Raw genomic sequence first — 17,212 nt, 5'->3', positions numbered from 1 at the left:
GGCCTCTATCCATATTTATTAAAACGTGTAATAAATCATGATCTCTTACTTAGGTATATTTTCCCTTTTTACTTGTAGCCATTATTGCCAATAACTACTTTCTTTGCTTGCTGACACTTATGTACTTCTAGAGAACTAAACTGCAAGTATATTGATAAAATGATAGATAGGTTTTTTGGTAATAGCTAACATTTTGTTAAGGGTCATTGGCAATATTTTCAGAGTGACTAAAAAAGTTCTTCTAAAGTATCAATATTAAATGTGCTAAAGGTGAAAAACAATGCAATGATGATAAATGCGTAATTAATGGCTTTGAAAATGAAAATAACTTTCAGTAGAAGGCATCCTTTAATACTTTAAAGTAAAAAAAAAGTCAAACATTAATACACATGGTAACTAAATGTCATTTTTATTGACTCCTTAGTATTATTACTGTTGAGTATATGAGTTTTCAGTCTTTAGTTAGTTCCTGGGAAACACCAAAGAATAACAATATTTCTTAAAGAAATCAGTTTTTCTTTGCTACATATGGGCTCAAAACTAATAACTGCAAAGGAAGTAAATAAATACTAACTTCTAAGTGTTTTGCTGCATTTTATGTGTTTTAGGGTCTTATTTCAGAGCTATTGAGAGGATTCTCTCAGAAACAGTCAGGGACATACCTTACCTATTACCAACACTGGGAAGATAATTTACCTTGCCAAAATGCTAAAGTAATTATTTAAAAAATCAAGTCCATTGACAATGCTAATGACAATGGGTCACTTGGCCTCAAATTTTAATGAGTAATCTACATAAATCCTCTCATTAAGGAAACTGTACACTATTGGTGGGAATGTAAACTGGTATAACCATGATGAAAAGGAGCATGGCAGGGCCTCAAATAATTGTAGTAATTGTAATTAGAAATACTGTATGATTCAGCAACATCACTTCTGGGTAGATATCCAAAGAAAATGAAATCAGGATCTCAAAGAGATATCTGCATTACAACATTTAGCACTCCACTATAAACCAAGATATGAAAAAACCAATTGTCTGTCAATAGATTAAATATATTTACACACATAACACAAATGTGTGTGTGCATGTATATATATATACACACACCCATTAAATATATACTGCCTTTATATATACACACACGCATTAAATATACACCGCCTTTATATATACTTTATATATACATTATATATACACACCTATTAAATATATACTGCCTTTATATATACATGATTTATCTATATATAGATATTATTTTTGTAAAGGAGAATTATTCAGACTTCAGATGGAAATACCGCTATTTGCAACAGTATGGATGAACCTGGAGGACACGATGCTATGTGAAATAAATTTCACACAAAGACAAACACCTCAAAATCTTTTATATGTGAATCTGAAATAATCAAGTTCATAGAAGCATAGGGTATAATGGTAGTCACCACGGGGAAGGGGAATGGGAAGATGTTGGCCCAAAGGTACAAAGTTTCAGTTATGAAAGATAAATAAGTTCTGGAGAGTTAACATACAACAATGTAATTATAGCTAGCAATTTTTTATATTGTACACTTGAAATCTGCTATGAAAGTAGATCTTAAGAGCCACTATACACAAAAATTAGTAACTTTCTGAATAGATGTTAATTAGCTTGAATGTGACTGTTTCACAATATATGTGCATATCATTTTAATATCCAAATGGTAAAATTAAAAAGGTAAAGGCTGAGAACAAATTTGCATATAGAATAGGCAAGCATGGGTTCGTTGACAAGATCTGTAAGTCAAAAATTGAGTCTACAAGCCAAATCCATCCTGCCCCTTAAAAGTAGCTTTTACATTTTCTAGTGGCTAAAATGAAAAATAAAAATATTCCATGACATGTAAAAATTATATGAAGTTCAACTTTTAGCATCCACAAATAATTTTATTGGAACATAGCTGTACTCATTACTTATATATTGCATATGGTTGCTTCCACACTATAATGGCAGAGTTGAATAGGTGCAAGAGTGATGTTTTCCATTTTGCACTGCTATAACTACCAGCATTTTGAAACCACACATTGTTATACCACAGTATCTTGAAAAGTTTTTATTACTAATGCATATTCTTAATGTCAGAACAGAAAAAGGAGAAAAGCAGACATCAAGTGTCATCTGTTTAAGGCACAGTAGAGTAAGGATTATTTTGTCATTGAATTAGATGGCAAATGCTTTGTGTTTAACATTCAAGGACACTTGTTATTCATAAATACTATAATATATTGGAATTACCAGAGTAAGCACTCACCACAGTATTTTCAATTCAAAGGAATGCAGTGGCCAGAAAAATCAGAAAATTTAAAACAAGGTATCTCATCATGGCAGAATTTATTTACAGAAACAAAAAATAAAAATAAAGCTACAGCCAAAGTTTGAGTAGCTCATTTGTTAGCCAAGCAAGCAAAGCCTTTTACCAATGGTAAGTTAATTAAGCTACTTTTGGTTCACCACTAAAGAAATGTGTCCAATGTAAACTTGCTTAAAACTATTAAATTAGACATTTGGCAAGAACAGTTGCTCAAAGAATTGAGAACACTGGGAACAACATCAATAGTCAATAAAAAAAAAAAAAAAACAGGCAAATGATTCTGAGTGGTTTCCTTGGCTCTAGATGAGTCAACAGATGTTACTGATACTGCCTAGTTATTGTTGTTTATTTGATGAGTCAATGCCAAGGTTGAAGTGACTGAAGAGTTAGTTTCTATGAATAGTCTGTGTAGAAGAATTATAGGCAATAATATTTTCTAAGAAGAAAACATGAATTCAGTACAATCTAAAGTAGAATCTGCTAAGATGTGTTACAAATGGTGTGGTAAAAAAATGAATGTGTAGAACAACAAAACAAGCTTATTTGGTCAAATTTACAAAGCTTGTGAAAAATGTAGTGTTTAAAATCCATGGTTATTTACTGTATTATTCATCAGTAAGTACTTTGTGGAATATATTTGATTCAATTTTGTGTTATTGCACTGTAATGTCAATAATGAACTCAATTTAACTATTATCAGATCCATATCTTTTGACAGAAAAGCTGAATATTCTGATTTGCCCTAACACAAAGCAGTTTTCCAGCTTAACAGGGGTGAATTATTGTGAATTTGTGAACTTAGATGGGATACTGAAATTTTTCTAAACAAGAAATTTCCTCAACTACTAAATTACAGAATGTTGAATAGCTTTAGAATTTAGCTTTTGTTTCAACTTTTACAATGTTTTGAAACTAATTCAATCCAAAATGGGGACAATTCTTCCCATTGCATATAGGATTTATATGTTTCAGGAAAACACTTCAGACTCAAGGGGAGCTCATGTGACCAGCAGCATAAGCATCACCTAACTATTCATTAAAATGAAAATTCCTCTGAATTAGAAGATTTAGGGATGGAACCAATGAAATGGTGTTTATATGTGAAGCACACTAAATAATTTTGATAATAAGTAACATTTTTTGAATCACAAAGTAATGTCAAGTACTTTATAGTCTTCCTGTGTGATTAAAAGACAAGAAGCAAGATCTCTATTCTCACATGAATTTACAGCATATTATCAGTTTAAACTATAGGTCCAGTGATGTTCTTTTGGAGCTCAATTTTTTAAAATTTATTTATTTATGCATACAAGAGCTGGGGTACAGGCCAGAGATGCAGGGGGTGAGAGGATTCACCAGAGACAGAGTGGGGCACAGAACAGGCAGACTGAAATACACTGCTGAGGGGAACAGCGGGCGAGACAGGAGAGGTCTGCCTCCCCATGTGAGTTGCTCCCTGGATGGCTGGGGATCGAACTCATGCTGCAGAGGCCATGGATTGCCTCATAGTGCATTGCTTAACCTCTTGCACCATCAGGGAGGCCCTGAAGCTCAATTTAAGTGTAAAGGAAATTTCCGTTTTTCAAAATCCATTATTCAATTATGCAGTTGAGGAACTTCCACTTAACAACTGTAAGTGATTAATTTGCAACATAGTAACATGCTAAAAGGAAAACATCAAAAGAATCTAATAGGATTTTATCAATGCCTTCCAATTGATAGCTATGCTCAATAAATTCATATTCTCGCATATTAAGTATCTGGCAATACCTATCTGTATAAAAAGGCATTTTCCAAGAAAAAACATGTACAATCTTACTAGGTATCAACAGATGAATACCAATAATCAGTTTTGATGACAGGAAATACTTTGAATTAAAGTTAAGTGAAAACATATCCCCCCCTAAAAATATTTATTTTTTTATCATTAGTAGAACTGTATTACAAAAGTTAGTCTCAATTTTTGTATTGTTATATTTTAAATTCTACCAATAAAAATTTGGTGGGAATTCATTTTCCCTCTAGTTATATAAGTACCTTTGTAATAATCTCAATTTTGTCTCTTAACCAGCAAAGTCTAAAATATTTACTCTTTGGCCCTTGACAAAAAAATGTTTGTTGACCTCAGTTCGAGAACCAGGAGCCACCCTGAACACTTAAAGCACATGCTGAGTGCAATACTTCTAAAGTCAGACAATTTGTGTGTATGCTGGCTCTGCCACTAACAGTTTTTGGATCACAAGTAAATTTCTTACTCTTTCTTTGCTTCAGTTCCCTCATCTGTGTATGGGAGTAATGGTATCTATTGTGTAAGGCTGTTGTGAGGAGTAAGTTAGAAAATGCAAATTGCATGAGAGAGTGCCTGGTACAAAGTAAGCATTAACTCAATGTCAGCTGCTAACTTATAAGTATTACTTCAGTAGTTGGTAGTCAAATTATACATGTCATCTTCCTGAAAGATCTTATGAATAAAACATTTAAAATGTTTACATATATCTGTGAGTGAAAAGACAATCCAAGGATAAGAAGATAACAATGGAGGATAACCAAACCCTCTCAAACTGCCCCATGCTTCTGCTGTCAAAAAAAAGACAGGGTGGGACATAGCACCAGGACAATACTTGCACAGATGATTTCTTACAGGGAAGAAACTGTATTAATATCTTTATATTTTAAATGTCACAATATTGCACTCTTTATATTCTATAAAAGAATAAACACAGTACTACTAGTAATAATTTATAACATTTACATTTTTAAAAATTTCTCATATGACTTAAATCAATGACATATTCTTATTCAACAAATACTGGATGCCTACTATTTGCCATGTGTATAAATTCACTACTTTAAGGACTTTAGGGGGAAAATGTTTTCATATATTTATTGTTGAGAGTATCCTCAAACATTGCATAGAGATTAACATATTAACTGCGCTATTTTTTAACTCAATAAGCTTTTTCTTAGATGACTACAACTTATAAGACAAGAAATTCTAGAGTAGTGCTACCCAGTATAACTCTAGTCTCAGATAATTACTGAACATTTAACATGTGATTTACACAACTGACAAATAAAACTTGTAATTTAAGTTAACTGAAATGAAATAAAATAGCCACATCTGGCTAGAGGCCAGATGTGTCCACAGGATCTCTCTGGGATCTGCAGGTGTTTGAGGTTAACATTTTGTCCTGTATAAGATAATGAATTTTTGACACTACACACTTAGTATTAGTTTGTTATTCAAAATAGCTGTCTTTTATGATATAAAATATTTTTCTGTCAACTTTCTTAGCAGCAGAACTAAATAAATTCACTATTTAATAAAACAATGTTTGCTTGTTTGCTTGTTTTCTATTTTCTAGCAGATTTCTAATTATTTAAGTTGCTGGGCTACAGAAGAAAATAACAAATAAAACCTACATATAACTTAGAAATCTTAAGTTTTTCCCTCTGTGAAAATTTTAAGGTAACTGCTTAACAATTTGAAAGTTATATTGTTCAGTTGTTTAACTCTTGTTCTTAATGATGCCCATATTATTTTTTTAAAGATTCATTTATTTATGCATACAAGAGCTGGGGTGTAGGCCAGAGATGTGGGGAGTGAGAAGATTCACCAGAGACAGAGTGGGGAGCAGGACAGGCATATTGACTAAAATACACTGCTGAGGGGAGCGGCGGGTGAGATAGGAGAGGTCTGTTGTGCCATGTGGATCACCTCCCTGGCCAGGGATTGAACTCATGCTGCAGTGGCTGTGTCTTAACCCCTTGTGCCACCAGGGAGGCACCCGTGCCCATATTTTTATACTAGTTTTATTCCATAGTAAAATAAAAATACCACAAGAAATGTGGAAAAACTAAACATTTTCTAACAATAATAATAAATTTTAAAAAATGAGCAGGAAACCATATATCAGAGACATTCTGCAAGGGAGAGGGAGGTAGAGTGATCAAATCAGGGGAGGGAAGAGCACAAAAGACTATGGTGATGGTGTACGGATGAATTGGTGGTGGGAAATTTTACGGGGAATAACCTGAGAGGAGAAAACATCAAGCATAAATTGCTCATTTTTGAACATGTGTATAAATTCACTGCTTTAAGGACTTATATATTTATTTTAAAATAAATATAAATAAATAAATAAATAAATAAATAAATATATATATATATATATATATATATTTATATATATATATATAAAAGAAAAACTAACACGGGCCTCTCCCTGGTGGTGCAAGGGGTTAAGCACCGCACTATGAAGCAATCCGCAGCCTCTGCAACATGAGTTGGATCCCCAGCCGTCCAGGGAGCAGCCCACATGGTGCAGCAGACCTCTCCTGTTTTGCCTGCTGCTCCCCTCAGCAGTGTATTTCAGTCAATCTGCCTGTTCTGTTCCCCACTCCGTCTTTGGTGGATCCTCTCACCCCCCACATTTCTGGCCTGTGCCCCAGGTCTTGTATGCATAGATAAATTAAAAAAAGAAAAACTAAACACTTTCAAATTGAAGATTTAATGTATTATAAAATCAGTAACAGAAAAAAAAATAAACACTCTCCAATTAACTGTCAATTTTGTACCTACCAAAGAAAACACTGACAAAGTCATAAGACTTATTAATAAGACGTCCTTACATGAATGTATGAAAAATTAATTTTATTTTTTGCATAAATATCATGATAGTTTATTGCTCAGTGTTCCTTTAAAAATAAGTTAAAACAGTTCCATATTACTCTTTTTGCTAAACATGTAATTACTGACTAAAGCATATCATCACTGATTAACATAAGGTAAAAATACTATCAGCCACTCACACATTCTTGAAGAAAAGTGCTTGTAACATTTTGTGAAAACATTTCTTGACATTTTTACTTGATTCAATGAAAAAATTCATATATTTCTTTAAAATCTACAAATGTCTTCCTAGGACTGAACAAGTCCAACCCCAAAATAAGAGCTTGCAAAAGCACATTAATTCTATTACAGAACATATATTAAGTCACTGAGTGAAGCTCTTTTTTATGAATACTTTTGGAAAGTTCACATTGAGCTCCAGCACAGCTCTATTATCAATCTGAGAACAGAAGGACACATCAAGTAAGGAAAGATCTTTACATGATTCCAGGAGTTTTCTTAAGGATGCCGGACTTACCATTCTTGTTCCTGTTTAAAACAAAACAAAACATCTTGAATATATCATTTATAGAATGCCCTGATAAAGGGTTCATTATTATTCATTATTTGAAATACACTTGAATTGCCATTTAATAATTAAAAACATTTCTTAAAAATAAATTCATATTGAAATAATCCTGTAAAAAAAAGATAAACTGAATTTTCCCAGCCAGTCTGACATCTAGGACCTCAATTTTATCAAAACTCTACTCCCTATCTTCATTCTCACCTTCTACCCTTTCCAATCAACTCATCCAGAATTTTCTATTTCTCTCACCCCAGTTCAAAAGGTTTGCACATCTCATTTTCCTTAACCTATGGGTCAAAACAGGCAGCAATACTTACAATGATTCAACCTCTAATTCAAATGATACAATTACTAAGAAACTGACCTGTAGACACTTCTGTTTTAGGCAGTAAAGATATAAAGATAAATAAGACACTTTTCTGCCTTAAGGAACTCACTGACCAGAGTTGAAAACAAATAACTACAACATGGTTTTATAGTAAAAGGTGGACAAAAAAATAGTATTACTGAAAGACCGATGACAGATGATGAGTTCTATTTAGTCTATGTTAAAAGTGATTATGGGGTATTCAGATGAGCTAAATTATATAAATATGTAAAGCACCTGACACATGTCAGGCACTCAAATACCAAGTATCACTAGGCTTTAAGATGGAATCTGTTATAAATTGTACATTGCTTTAATTATAGCTTTTCTGGGGGGAAAAAATCACAATTGCATTACATATGCCCTTCTACTAGGATGGGTATTAAAGATTGTTACCCCCACCATGGGGTCCTGAAGCTATAAATTATGCTATAAACTATATTGCTCCCCTATCTGTGAGTGGCCCCAATTCAGTATAGGTTTCCTCCTTTCCCCCTTCCCAAACCCTGTGCTATCTGAAAGTAGAACATTCCTTTTGGATATAACTTGGCAAGCTATTTTTTGTTTTTGGGAATCTTATCACTGCCAATTCAAATGGAAGTATTTTTGAGTATTTCCAGACACAAAAAATAACCCACCAAGTCATACCCAACAGGAACACTGTATTTTCAGATAGTGGGGAGAACTAGAAGCTTTCAGGATCCGTAGAGCCCTTGAACTAAGACATGGAAAACTGGGATGGGGTTGTTGTATTTGGCCATAGGTACCCAGAGAAGCAGAAGTAGCAAATATGACAAGAAAGAACAAGACAAAACCAAAGCATTCTCAAGGTCTGTGAGCGTGTACAGTGGCAGAGGGTGGAGAGGCAGGCAGGGGAAAAGTGCCTGAAGATGCAGGAAGGAAACAGCTTTCTGCTTTGCGATGTTTTTCTAGTTCCTCCTGAGGTCTGACAATAGCCAGCTTCTACTCATGGGATATGAGAGCGATACCTGTATCTTCATAGTAATTTCCTTCTTCTTATGCATAACTTAACTCAAATGGGCTTTTTTTTTTTAATTGTAGTAACACTGGTTTAAAACACTGTATGTGTTTTAGGGGTATAGGTTCACACCTCTTCAGATGTATGTAATCACACCATTAAGCAGGTGTGGTTGATCTTGATATGTACGATCAGAGAACCTTAAGCAGAATCTGTTGTTTGTCATCTAGGGTTGTGATTGTTTCCTATTTGTCAGTGCTGGTCATTATAATAAGTTTCCTGAAAAAGGCATTTCTCAAGCCTGAGGGAATGCTAGGGAAGGATGTGAGAGACTAAACTGAACTAGACTGGGGCCCCCTGTCTTACGCTTCCAGAGTAATTTGTGCTTTTGTTTTGTTATCCACTCATGACAAAATCATGTGTTCAATCAGCACACTCCTTCAGGCAGGGACCTATGTATCTTGTTTACTACTATACCCCACTGTTTAAAAGAATGCCTAACACAGTACATGCTCGATGAGTAGGCAATGAATGAAAGAACAAAGAGATGATGGTTAATTTCCCAGAACCATTACTCTGGTTTGGAACCTTATTAATTTATTCTTATTTTTATTGTTATTTTACTGTGCTCTTTATATTTGAAATAAGATGTTCCAATATATTTGTATGATGGCCGTGTTCCATCTATAATTAGTTTTAACATAATACTTCTTTGTACTTAGGTTTATGAAAATTACCAATGTTTTCAAAGAGAAATCATTTATACTTATCTATTATTCTTTTAGTAATTCATACATTTAGTAATTCAAACATTTAGAGATTGAAGTTAGGTGACCTGGCAACCAGCCTTCCTTACCCCCAAGTTCACCATTATTGTGCTTTTGTTTTAGGATAAGTGCTTCTTTGTGATTCTGTAACATCACCCTCAGACACCAGCTACTCTCCATCTCTAGTGTAGGACCTTTTTTGTTGTTGAAAGGAGGAGGGGAGTTGTAAAATAGATTGTAGTCAACAATAACTCCATCCTCTGAAGTGAAACCTGATGTAATTACTGGTTCATTTTAAAGGTCATGGCCAACCATTCTCAGTCTCCCTAAGAACTCATGATTTTTCCTGGGACTTTTCACAATATTTCTTTTATAAAAGGTTCAGGGTAGGGGCCTCCCCAGTAGCACAGCGGTTGAGCGCTGGGTTGCGAAGCTGTCCGCAGCCTCTGCAGCACCGGTTCGATCCCCGGCTGCTCCCCAGCCACCGGAGGAGTGTCCCACATGGCGCGCAGGCCTCTCCTGCTGCCCTTAGCCTTCTGCCTGCTCTGCTCCCTGCTCTGGCTCTGGTGAATTCTCTCACCCTCCCGTGCTTCTGACTGTACCCAATGCTTGTAAAAATAAATAAATAAATCTTTAAAAAAAAAAAAAAGGTTCAGGGTAATTCAAGGGGGGAGGTGGTTGGTTATAAATGAAAAGAAATAAGCATGGCAAGAGTGTGTGGTGTTATGAAAAAACAGCATTGACCATAGGGCCAAAAACCTTGGGTTTGAACCCATGCTGTTCGCTATATATTAACTGCTGAGTCCAGAAACCATGTCTATGAAAAGACAATGATCTCCAACTCCCTGAGCAATGGCGAGCAAGGAATGTATAACACAGATGAAGTACCTAGCCCAATCTGTACGGGAATTTCTCCCTAATTTTTTAGCTAATTTTTTAACCGTCATCTCTTTGTTCTTTCATTCATTGCCTACTCATCGAATGAGTAATATGCAACTACATAATTAACATTTATAAATGTATCATTAACATGAAGAAATTTTCAGGTATTTCTTTCTTTTTTTTTTTTTTTAGAGTCATGCTTTTATTTATTTGTTTGCTGGTTTGTTTGCTTGTTTTGTTTATACATGCACTGGGTACAGTCAGAAGTGCGGGAGGGAGGGTGAGAGAATTCACCAGAGCCAGAGCGGGGAGCAGAGCAGGCAGAAGGACCGAAGTACACTGCTGAGGGGAGCAGCGGGCGGCAGGAGAGGTCTGCGCGCCATGTGGGACCCTCCTCCGTTGGCCGGGGAGCAGCCGGGGATTGAACCGGCGCCGCAGAGGCCGAGCGCAGTTTCGCAACCCAGCGCTCAACCGCTGCGCCACCGGGGAGGCCCAGGTATTTCTTTTGTTGTAAGGATAAACAGGAAAGGATACAGGAAAGGATACAATTAATAAACAGGAAAGGATACAATTATTCTATGGACCAACTTAGCAGTTCATAGACTAGTCTACTAGTACTAACAGATGACCAGTGAACACAGAGCTGGTGCTCACAAAGTGCCAACTGTGTGGCAACTGACTTCTGGCTAAAGTAAGAAGAACCAAAATTTTATAGGGTTCCTGGTTGATAAATTGCAATATGGACACAAGGAATTTCAGAACTGAAAAAAAATCTTCAATGGAAATACCTTGAGGTAAAATTATTCCTAAAAGCTAGAATTATCAGGGCTGGAAGGAGGGGTGGGATTATCCTGAATTTGTGACAGTTCATGTAAATTCTCACTATTCTTAATAGAACAAAAATGAATGGTTACTTAGAGCTTTCTGATAAGGTTCAACTGTATATTTCTGTTATTGTCCCCTCTCTTTTACTTAAGCACATGTATAATTACTCTACATATCAATTAACCTATCTTGCACTTCCTACCAAACCAAGTGGTCTTATCAGGACAAAATTTTTATTGTATTCAAGAAGTTCCTTTTTTGCCTTGCAAAAAGTCTGAGATTAGCTTTTATGTCAAGGAAATAGACCTTAAAACAAATTTATATATTGTATCCTTACCTAATATGTCCAGTTGCTGTAATTTGGTACAATTACATGCCAATTCTTCAATGTCTGTATCACACACAGACCTGTTAGCTGTAAGAAAGAGTTTTTGCAAGTTTGGGAGCTGGCGTGCCAGTCTGGCAAAGCAGCCAGTGCTGCTCTGCAGTGTAGGACACCAGCCGAGGTCAAGTTCCTCCAGAAGTGGACATCCAGAAGCCAGTTCTGTTATCCCATTCTCAGTAATATTCTTGCATCTCCACAGATCCAGAGTACGGAGTTTTTTACACTTGGCTCCTATCATGCTAGCTATCACATCATAATCTTCAATCTGGAAATCAAACAATTCCAATCTTTTACATCTGCTCAGAAATGCAAACTGTTTAGAGCAAGTTAAAACAATCTTAATCACCTCCTATTGTTTGCTTCCGTGTAAACATACCCACATTCTCATTAACACAGCTCTGCCCACTCATCTCACAGATCTGCCACTGTTTCATAAAACAGCAAGAGTAATCACTTACTTAAAAATCCATTTAACAGAAGCTCCAGATAGAGGACATTAATGAATGAAATCCCAAAGCAGTCTGAAATCCTCAGTCTCTCATGAAGAATTTGAAGATTGTGTGGCGTCCTTGTAGCCACCCATTTTGACCTTACTGCTGCTACTTCTTGACAGGGCCTAGTTACTTCTATTTATATTTGGCTAAAAAACTTTGGTGGGTCTATAAGAGCTCCCTGAGAAAGGTATGAACTTTGCTAGGTTCTAAAATAGCATGTGAATATAGGTAGTACTGATAAGGATATTAATTTGGGTGTAAGTAATGCATTTGGGGACTGAATATACAGCATGGAAATAATTTAAATTATGTTGCTAATGGAGTGTCCAATGATTTACCTCATGATCACAGGCGAGGTCTCTACTAGTCAAGGATTATTAAATATTTCAGTTTGTGGGCCTATATGTTTAATATTTCTTTATAGAGGTTCTTTTCAGAGGTTCATTTGATTTTGTTATAATCAGGCATCAAAATTACTACCAAGTAAAAAGGGAACAAAATAGCATACATTTTCTATGATTATTCCCTTTGTTCACTGGTTTATTCATGTTTTCAGCTATTGTGTGCCAGCACCACTCTAGATGCTAGGAACAACAGAAAATCAAAACAGCAAAGACTATTCACATTTGGGGGAAACACAGACAAATAAATGAGCAAAATAAATTCAGAGCGTGGTAGGTGGTGTGAAAACAATAAAACAGTTAATGTGAGAGCCATCGGAGTGTCAGGAGTTGAGGGAGGAGGTAAATGGTGGTTGTTGGCATTTCCAGGAATGAGTTTGTCACATTCAAAGAAAAAAGGTTGGTAAAGCTCAAGAGTGGTGAGGACAGGTGCTGAGGGCCAAAGTCACACAGGGGCCCAGCTACTCGGCTAGGAGAGAGTTTGGGTTTTTATTTAAGGGCTAAGAAAATCAATGCAGGGTTTGTAACAAATATAATTCATATTAAAATAAAAACAAAAACTCTTCTGGCTTCTGTCTGGGAATGGTGTAAAGCAGGCAAGAGTGGAGGAGAAAGTCAAATGAAGAGGCCTGCACTAGCCTACAAGGAAGATGACAGGGGCTTGGATTAAGGTAATAACAGTGGAATTGGAGAAATGGACAGATTTGGGGCTCTGAGTCAGAACCAAGGGGCTGATGGATTATATATAGTGGTGATTCATAAGGTTCTAGTTATGTGCCAGCTGTGTAGAGTAAAATCATGGAGAAAAACATGAGAAACAGGTTTGGGGAGACAACTACTGACTTTAGTGAGTGTACCTGAACAACATAAAACTGTAGCTTTGCCAGAGCAGCCAATTCACTTTTTTAGAAAATAAAAAATTAAAAACTTTTTAAATGCTATTATTTTTATTGTCAAAAATAAACTATTAAGTGAATCACCCTGTCTTTTGGTCAACTGACAGGAAAGAAACTGAGGTAAACATGGTATCAACCGAAATATCCATCAAGAGGTGTGTGTGTATGTTACTGTCCTGGTGAACCTGGACCTGCTGTGAGGACAGTACTCCAGGGCAGGGATGAAAGTAATGGCAATATTAGTATTTCTGAACTTCAATGTTATACTTCATTTCTTGGCAAACTAATATCGATGGTGACAATATTTTACTGTTAACTATATACTTTAAAAGTAGCCTATTTCTCTAAAGCAGCATTTCCCATACTATACTATATTACATATTAATGGATACAATATTGAAGATGGGTTCAGCAGTCAGGAGAAGTTGGAAAAGATTAGTTTAAGCAAAGGCAACAGTTTCTTTGTTGTACAATTCCACTGAAAACTCCAAGAAGAAGATAGAGTAGCATCATTTCTTAGTTTCAGCCAGGGGTCTCTATTCCCTTCTCCATTGTTTCCATATAAACCTTTTTCTAATTAAATATCTTTCAGGACTAATATTCCATGGGTCAACACTAGAAAATTATCACTTAAAATATAGCTAATTAAAATTATATATATATATATATGCACATATAATTCCAACTCTAAAGTGTCTGTGGTCAGAGGTCTATTTAAACTGTTGCTCAGTTTAAATGGAGGTAAATGACAAAGTATGATAATGTCCCTCTAGCCAAAGTTAAACAGGGTCCTTGCCAATCTAAACAGGGCAGGCTAGCCATAAGCAAAGATCCAGGGGCAGTAATTAGTCGTCTTGTTGTCACAGAAACTGCCACTGAATTTCACTGGGGTTCTTCTCTTCCACTAGAAAGACCCAATGGGAGTCCATGAAATGACTTAGTTAAGCAAGAATCTGACTAGAAGAAAACCTAGTGTTGACTTAGTAGACCCCTGATATTGATTCCAGAGAATGGGCTGGGTCTGAGTCCATACTTGGGGTTTCATCAGACCTAACCACAATGATTAAAAACCATAGGGACTTGGAGACAAAGTGTCATTATAACAGTCCTCTCTAGCCTAAACTGCCAACTCATGAGGTATCACTGACATCACTGCTGAATTCTAAAAGATGTTCAAATGGGCTCTATTTTAGGTCAGGGACCATGACTTTTAATTCCAAGCATAGGATACTAGGAATACTTCTCTGGAATCTTACAACCTATTCAGATCTTCCTAATAAATGAACAAAAACTGGAATAGTTTAGGATCACCTGAAGCTGCCTTGGGAGGAAAGAGAAAGGTCTTGCTCCACAGCTATACTGTGAGTGTATGTACGTACACACATGTTCACAAACACGCACACACAAATAAGAGTTCTATTTCCCCGAGTGTCAGTCCTATTTATAAATCATGTAATTTAGATGAAAAGTTCTAACTTGCCCCATGAACTCTTTTAATTTTTTAAAATTTTTTTAAAAAAGATTTATTTATTTATACATACAAGAGCTGGGGTGCAGGCCAGAGATGTGGGGGGTGAGAGGATTCACCAGAGACAGAGAGGGAAGAGAACAGGCAGACTGACTGAAATACACTGCTGAGGGGAGCAGCAGACAAGACAGAAGTCCGCCTTGCCATGCGGGTTGCTCTCTGGCCAGCTGGGGATCAAACTCATGCTGCCGAGGCCGTGGATTGCTTCATAGTGCAGTACTTTAACCCCTTGCGCCACAAGGGAGGCCCCCCATGAGCTCTTTAATGTCACATAAAATCATAATTTTAAATCTGAAAGGACTTTAAAGGTTATCTAGTCCAACAGTCCCTAGGCTTTTGGATTTCATGGACCAGTAAAATTTCATAAAATATTCAAGTTCCAACACAGGTTATCCCTCTTTTAATTTTACCCAGTATGGAATGTAAAACTCAAAAAAAGAAACAAAATAAATCTACCTACTAACATTAGCATTTCCAGGAAATAATCTAAGAACTTAAAAACTAAAATTGACTTTGTGAAAAACTTAATGAACTACTGACACATGCGTATGACAGACATCCTATTTTGTAAAGAAACCCAGAGAGGTGAATAGCTTGTTTGAGATAACCATTTGGCTTGAGACAGAACCAAACTCTTTCCATCACAATATACTCACAGATAAATAATGCCAGTGCTTCTAAGGCATACTTTCCAATTTGAAAAAAAATGTTTAATTGTGGGGTCTACCTTAGTAAACCATAAATCACAATAGCTGTGAGGGGAGGGGAAGGGATAGGTCAGATAAAATTAAAATTAACCCATGTAAAGAAAGAGAATAAGCAATTGAGTACATAGAATTTTCAAGTACTTACCATTACACAACTACCCAAACTGAGGTGTTGAAGCTCTGAACAGAAGTTCAAAATGCTGAGCAGTGCTGTTTGCTGCCAACAGGGACCACATCAAAGAAAATATGGAAAGTGAAAGAAAGTGAAAAAAAGAGAAGAGGTCAATTAGACATTAAAGGCTGTCACTGCTTTTCCTGAAACAGAGCTCAAAACCTTGGGTTACAGACACCACAAATGCCATTTAATGAGTCCCCAGGTGCTCCCACCATTGATTGGCTTGGAGTCAAGGTAATCATTACTAGTCTCCATGTAAGTTGTCACTTTGTATATGGTTTGCATGCCCTAAAGATACCTACATTCCCTATGACCTCTCAGTTCATTTCCCAATGGTAAAGCAATTTGAAAGTCTGGTTAGGACTAAACAACAAGACAAGCTAAACACACCCCACCCCCAAAGAAAAAAGAAAACCCACAGAGGGCTGGTGACACTCTGAAGAACAGCGGTACCTCTGACATTCACTGATCAGCTGCATCCTGATAGAACTGCCAATAGAGTCACCCCAAATCAGGATTGAGCTGGTGACTTTAATGTCAGAGGATTCTCTTTGCTGACAAGGATACCAACAACCATTGAGCACCTGTCACTAGCAACATGCTGACTGAAACATATATAATGTGCACTTTCTAGTCATGCTCCTGCCATTTAAACCCATCTATTCTCTGCAATAAAAACGGTCTCACCACTAAAGAAACCCAAACATATGCTAGACTGCTACATAATCCTGGTACCTAGACTATCTCTCAATTGTCATAATTTTATTTTATGGCATGCCTTCCATGGAAAATTATAAAAACAAACAATGTAAAACAGTCAAGTTTATAGTTTTTCTTTTATAAATTAAGGAAAAAGCCACTCAAACTTAATATGGCAAAATTTCCTTCTAAACATTTGAACTAAATCATATCTAACAAAATTAAGGTGCTATTATACAAGCCCAGTATGATCTGTTCCAACTGTTCAGAAGCAGAAAAATATCTGCTGGCAAGGGGGAAGGATGAGTCAATAGCAATACAAATATTCTTCAAACTCCAGATACGATTCTCATGGTGAAAATAATGAACTATGTCAAATAAGATAAACTTAACGGCAAAATTACAATTATTTATGACAGGCTCTTGCACAATACTAGACTTAAGATTCATTGCTTCACTGTTTGGCATTTTTTTTTAAATTTAAGTAAAAATAAAATGCTTATATATTTTTTTACTTTCAACACAGCATATGACATTTACAAACCAATTCCAAGTAGT

At 36.0% G+C, this 17,212-nt stretch overlaps 1 protein-coding gene across 2 annotated transcripts in view; it reads right to left on the bottom strand.

The window, feature by feature from the left end:
- Positions 1-7,345: 7,345 nt before the first annotated feature.
- Positions 7,346-17,212, bottom strand: part of FBXL4 (F-box and leucine rich repeat protein 4) — a gene marked incomplete at both ends in the record, with an annotated part of 47,960 nt that continues 38,093 nt past the window's right edge. The window contains 3 exons of one of the 2 annotated variants that reach the window (XM_084228861.1): positions 7,346-7,509; positions 11,707-12,019; positions 15,926-15,997. In XM_084228861.1, the coding sequence (XP_084084987.1) occupies positions 7,346-7,509; positions 11,707-12,019; positions 15,926-15,997 (549 nt within the window). The remainder of the gene's footprint in view (positions 7,510-11,706; positions 12,020-15,925; positions 15,998-17,212) is intronic. The other variant, XM_084228862.1, reaches the window with a different exon arrangement.

Source organism: Talpa europaea (assembly GCF_964194135.1).
Source record: "Talpa europaea genome assembly, chromosome: 2".
Classification (NCBI taxonomy): Eukaryota; Metazoa; Chordata; class Mammalia; order Eulipotyphla; family Talpidae; genus Talpa; species Talpa europaea.
Note: the sequence above shows the minus strand (reverse complement) of the source record. Positions and strands in the feature narration are given on the sequence as shown.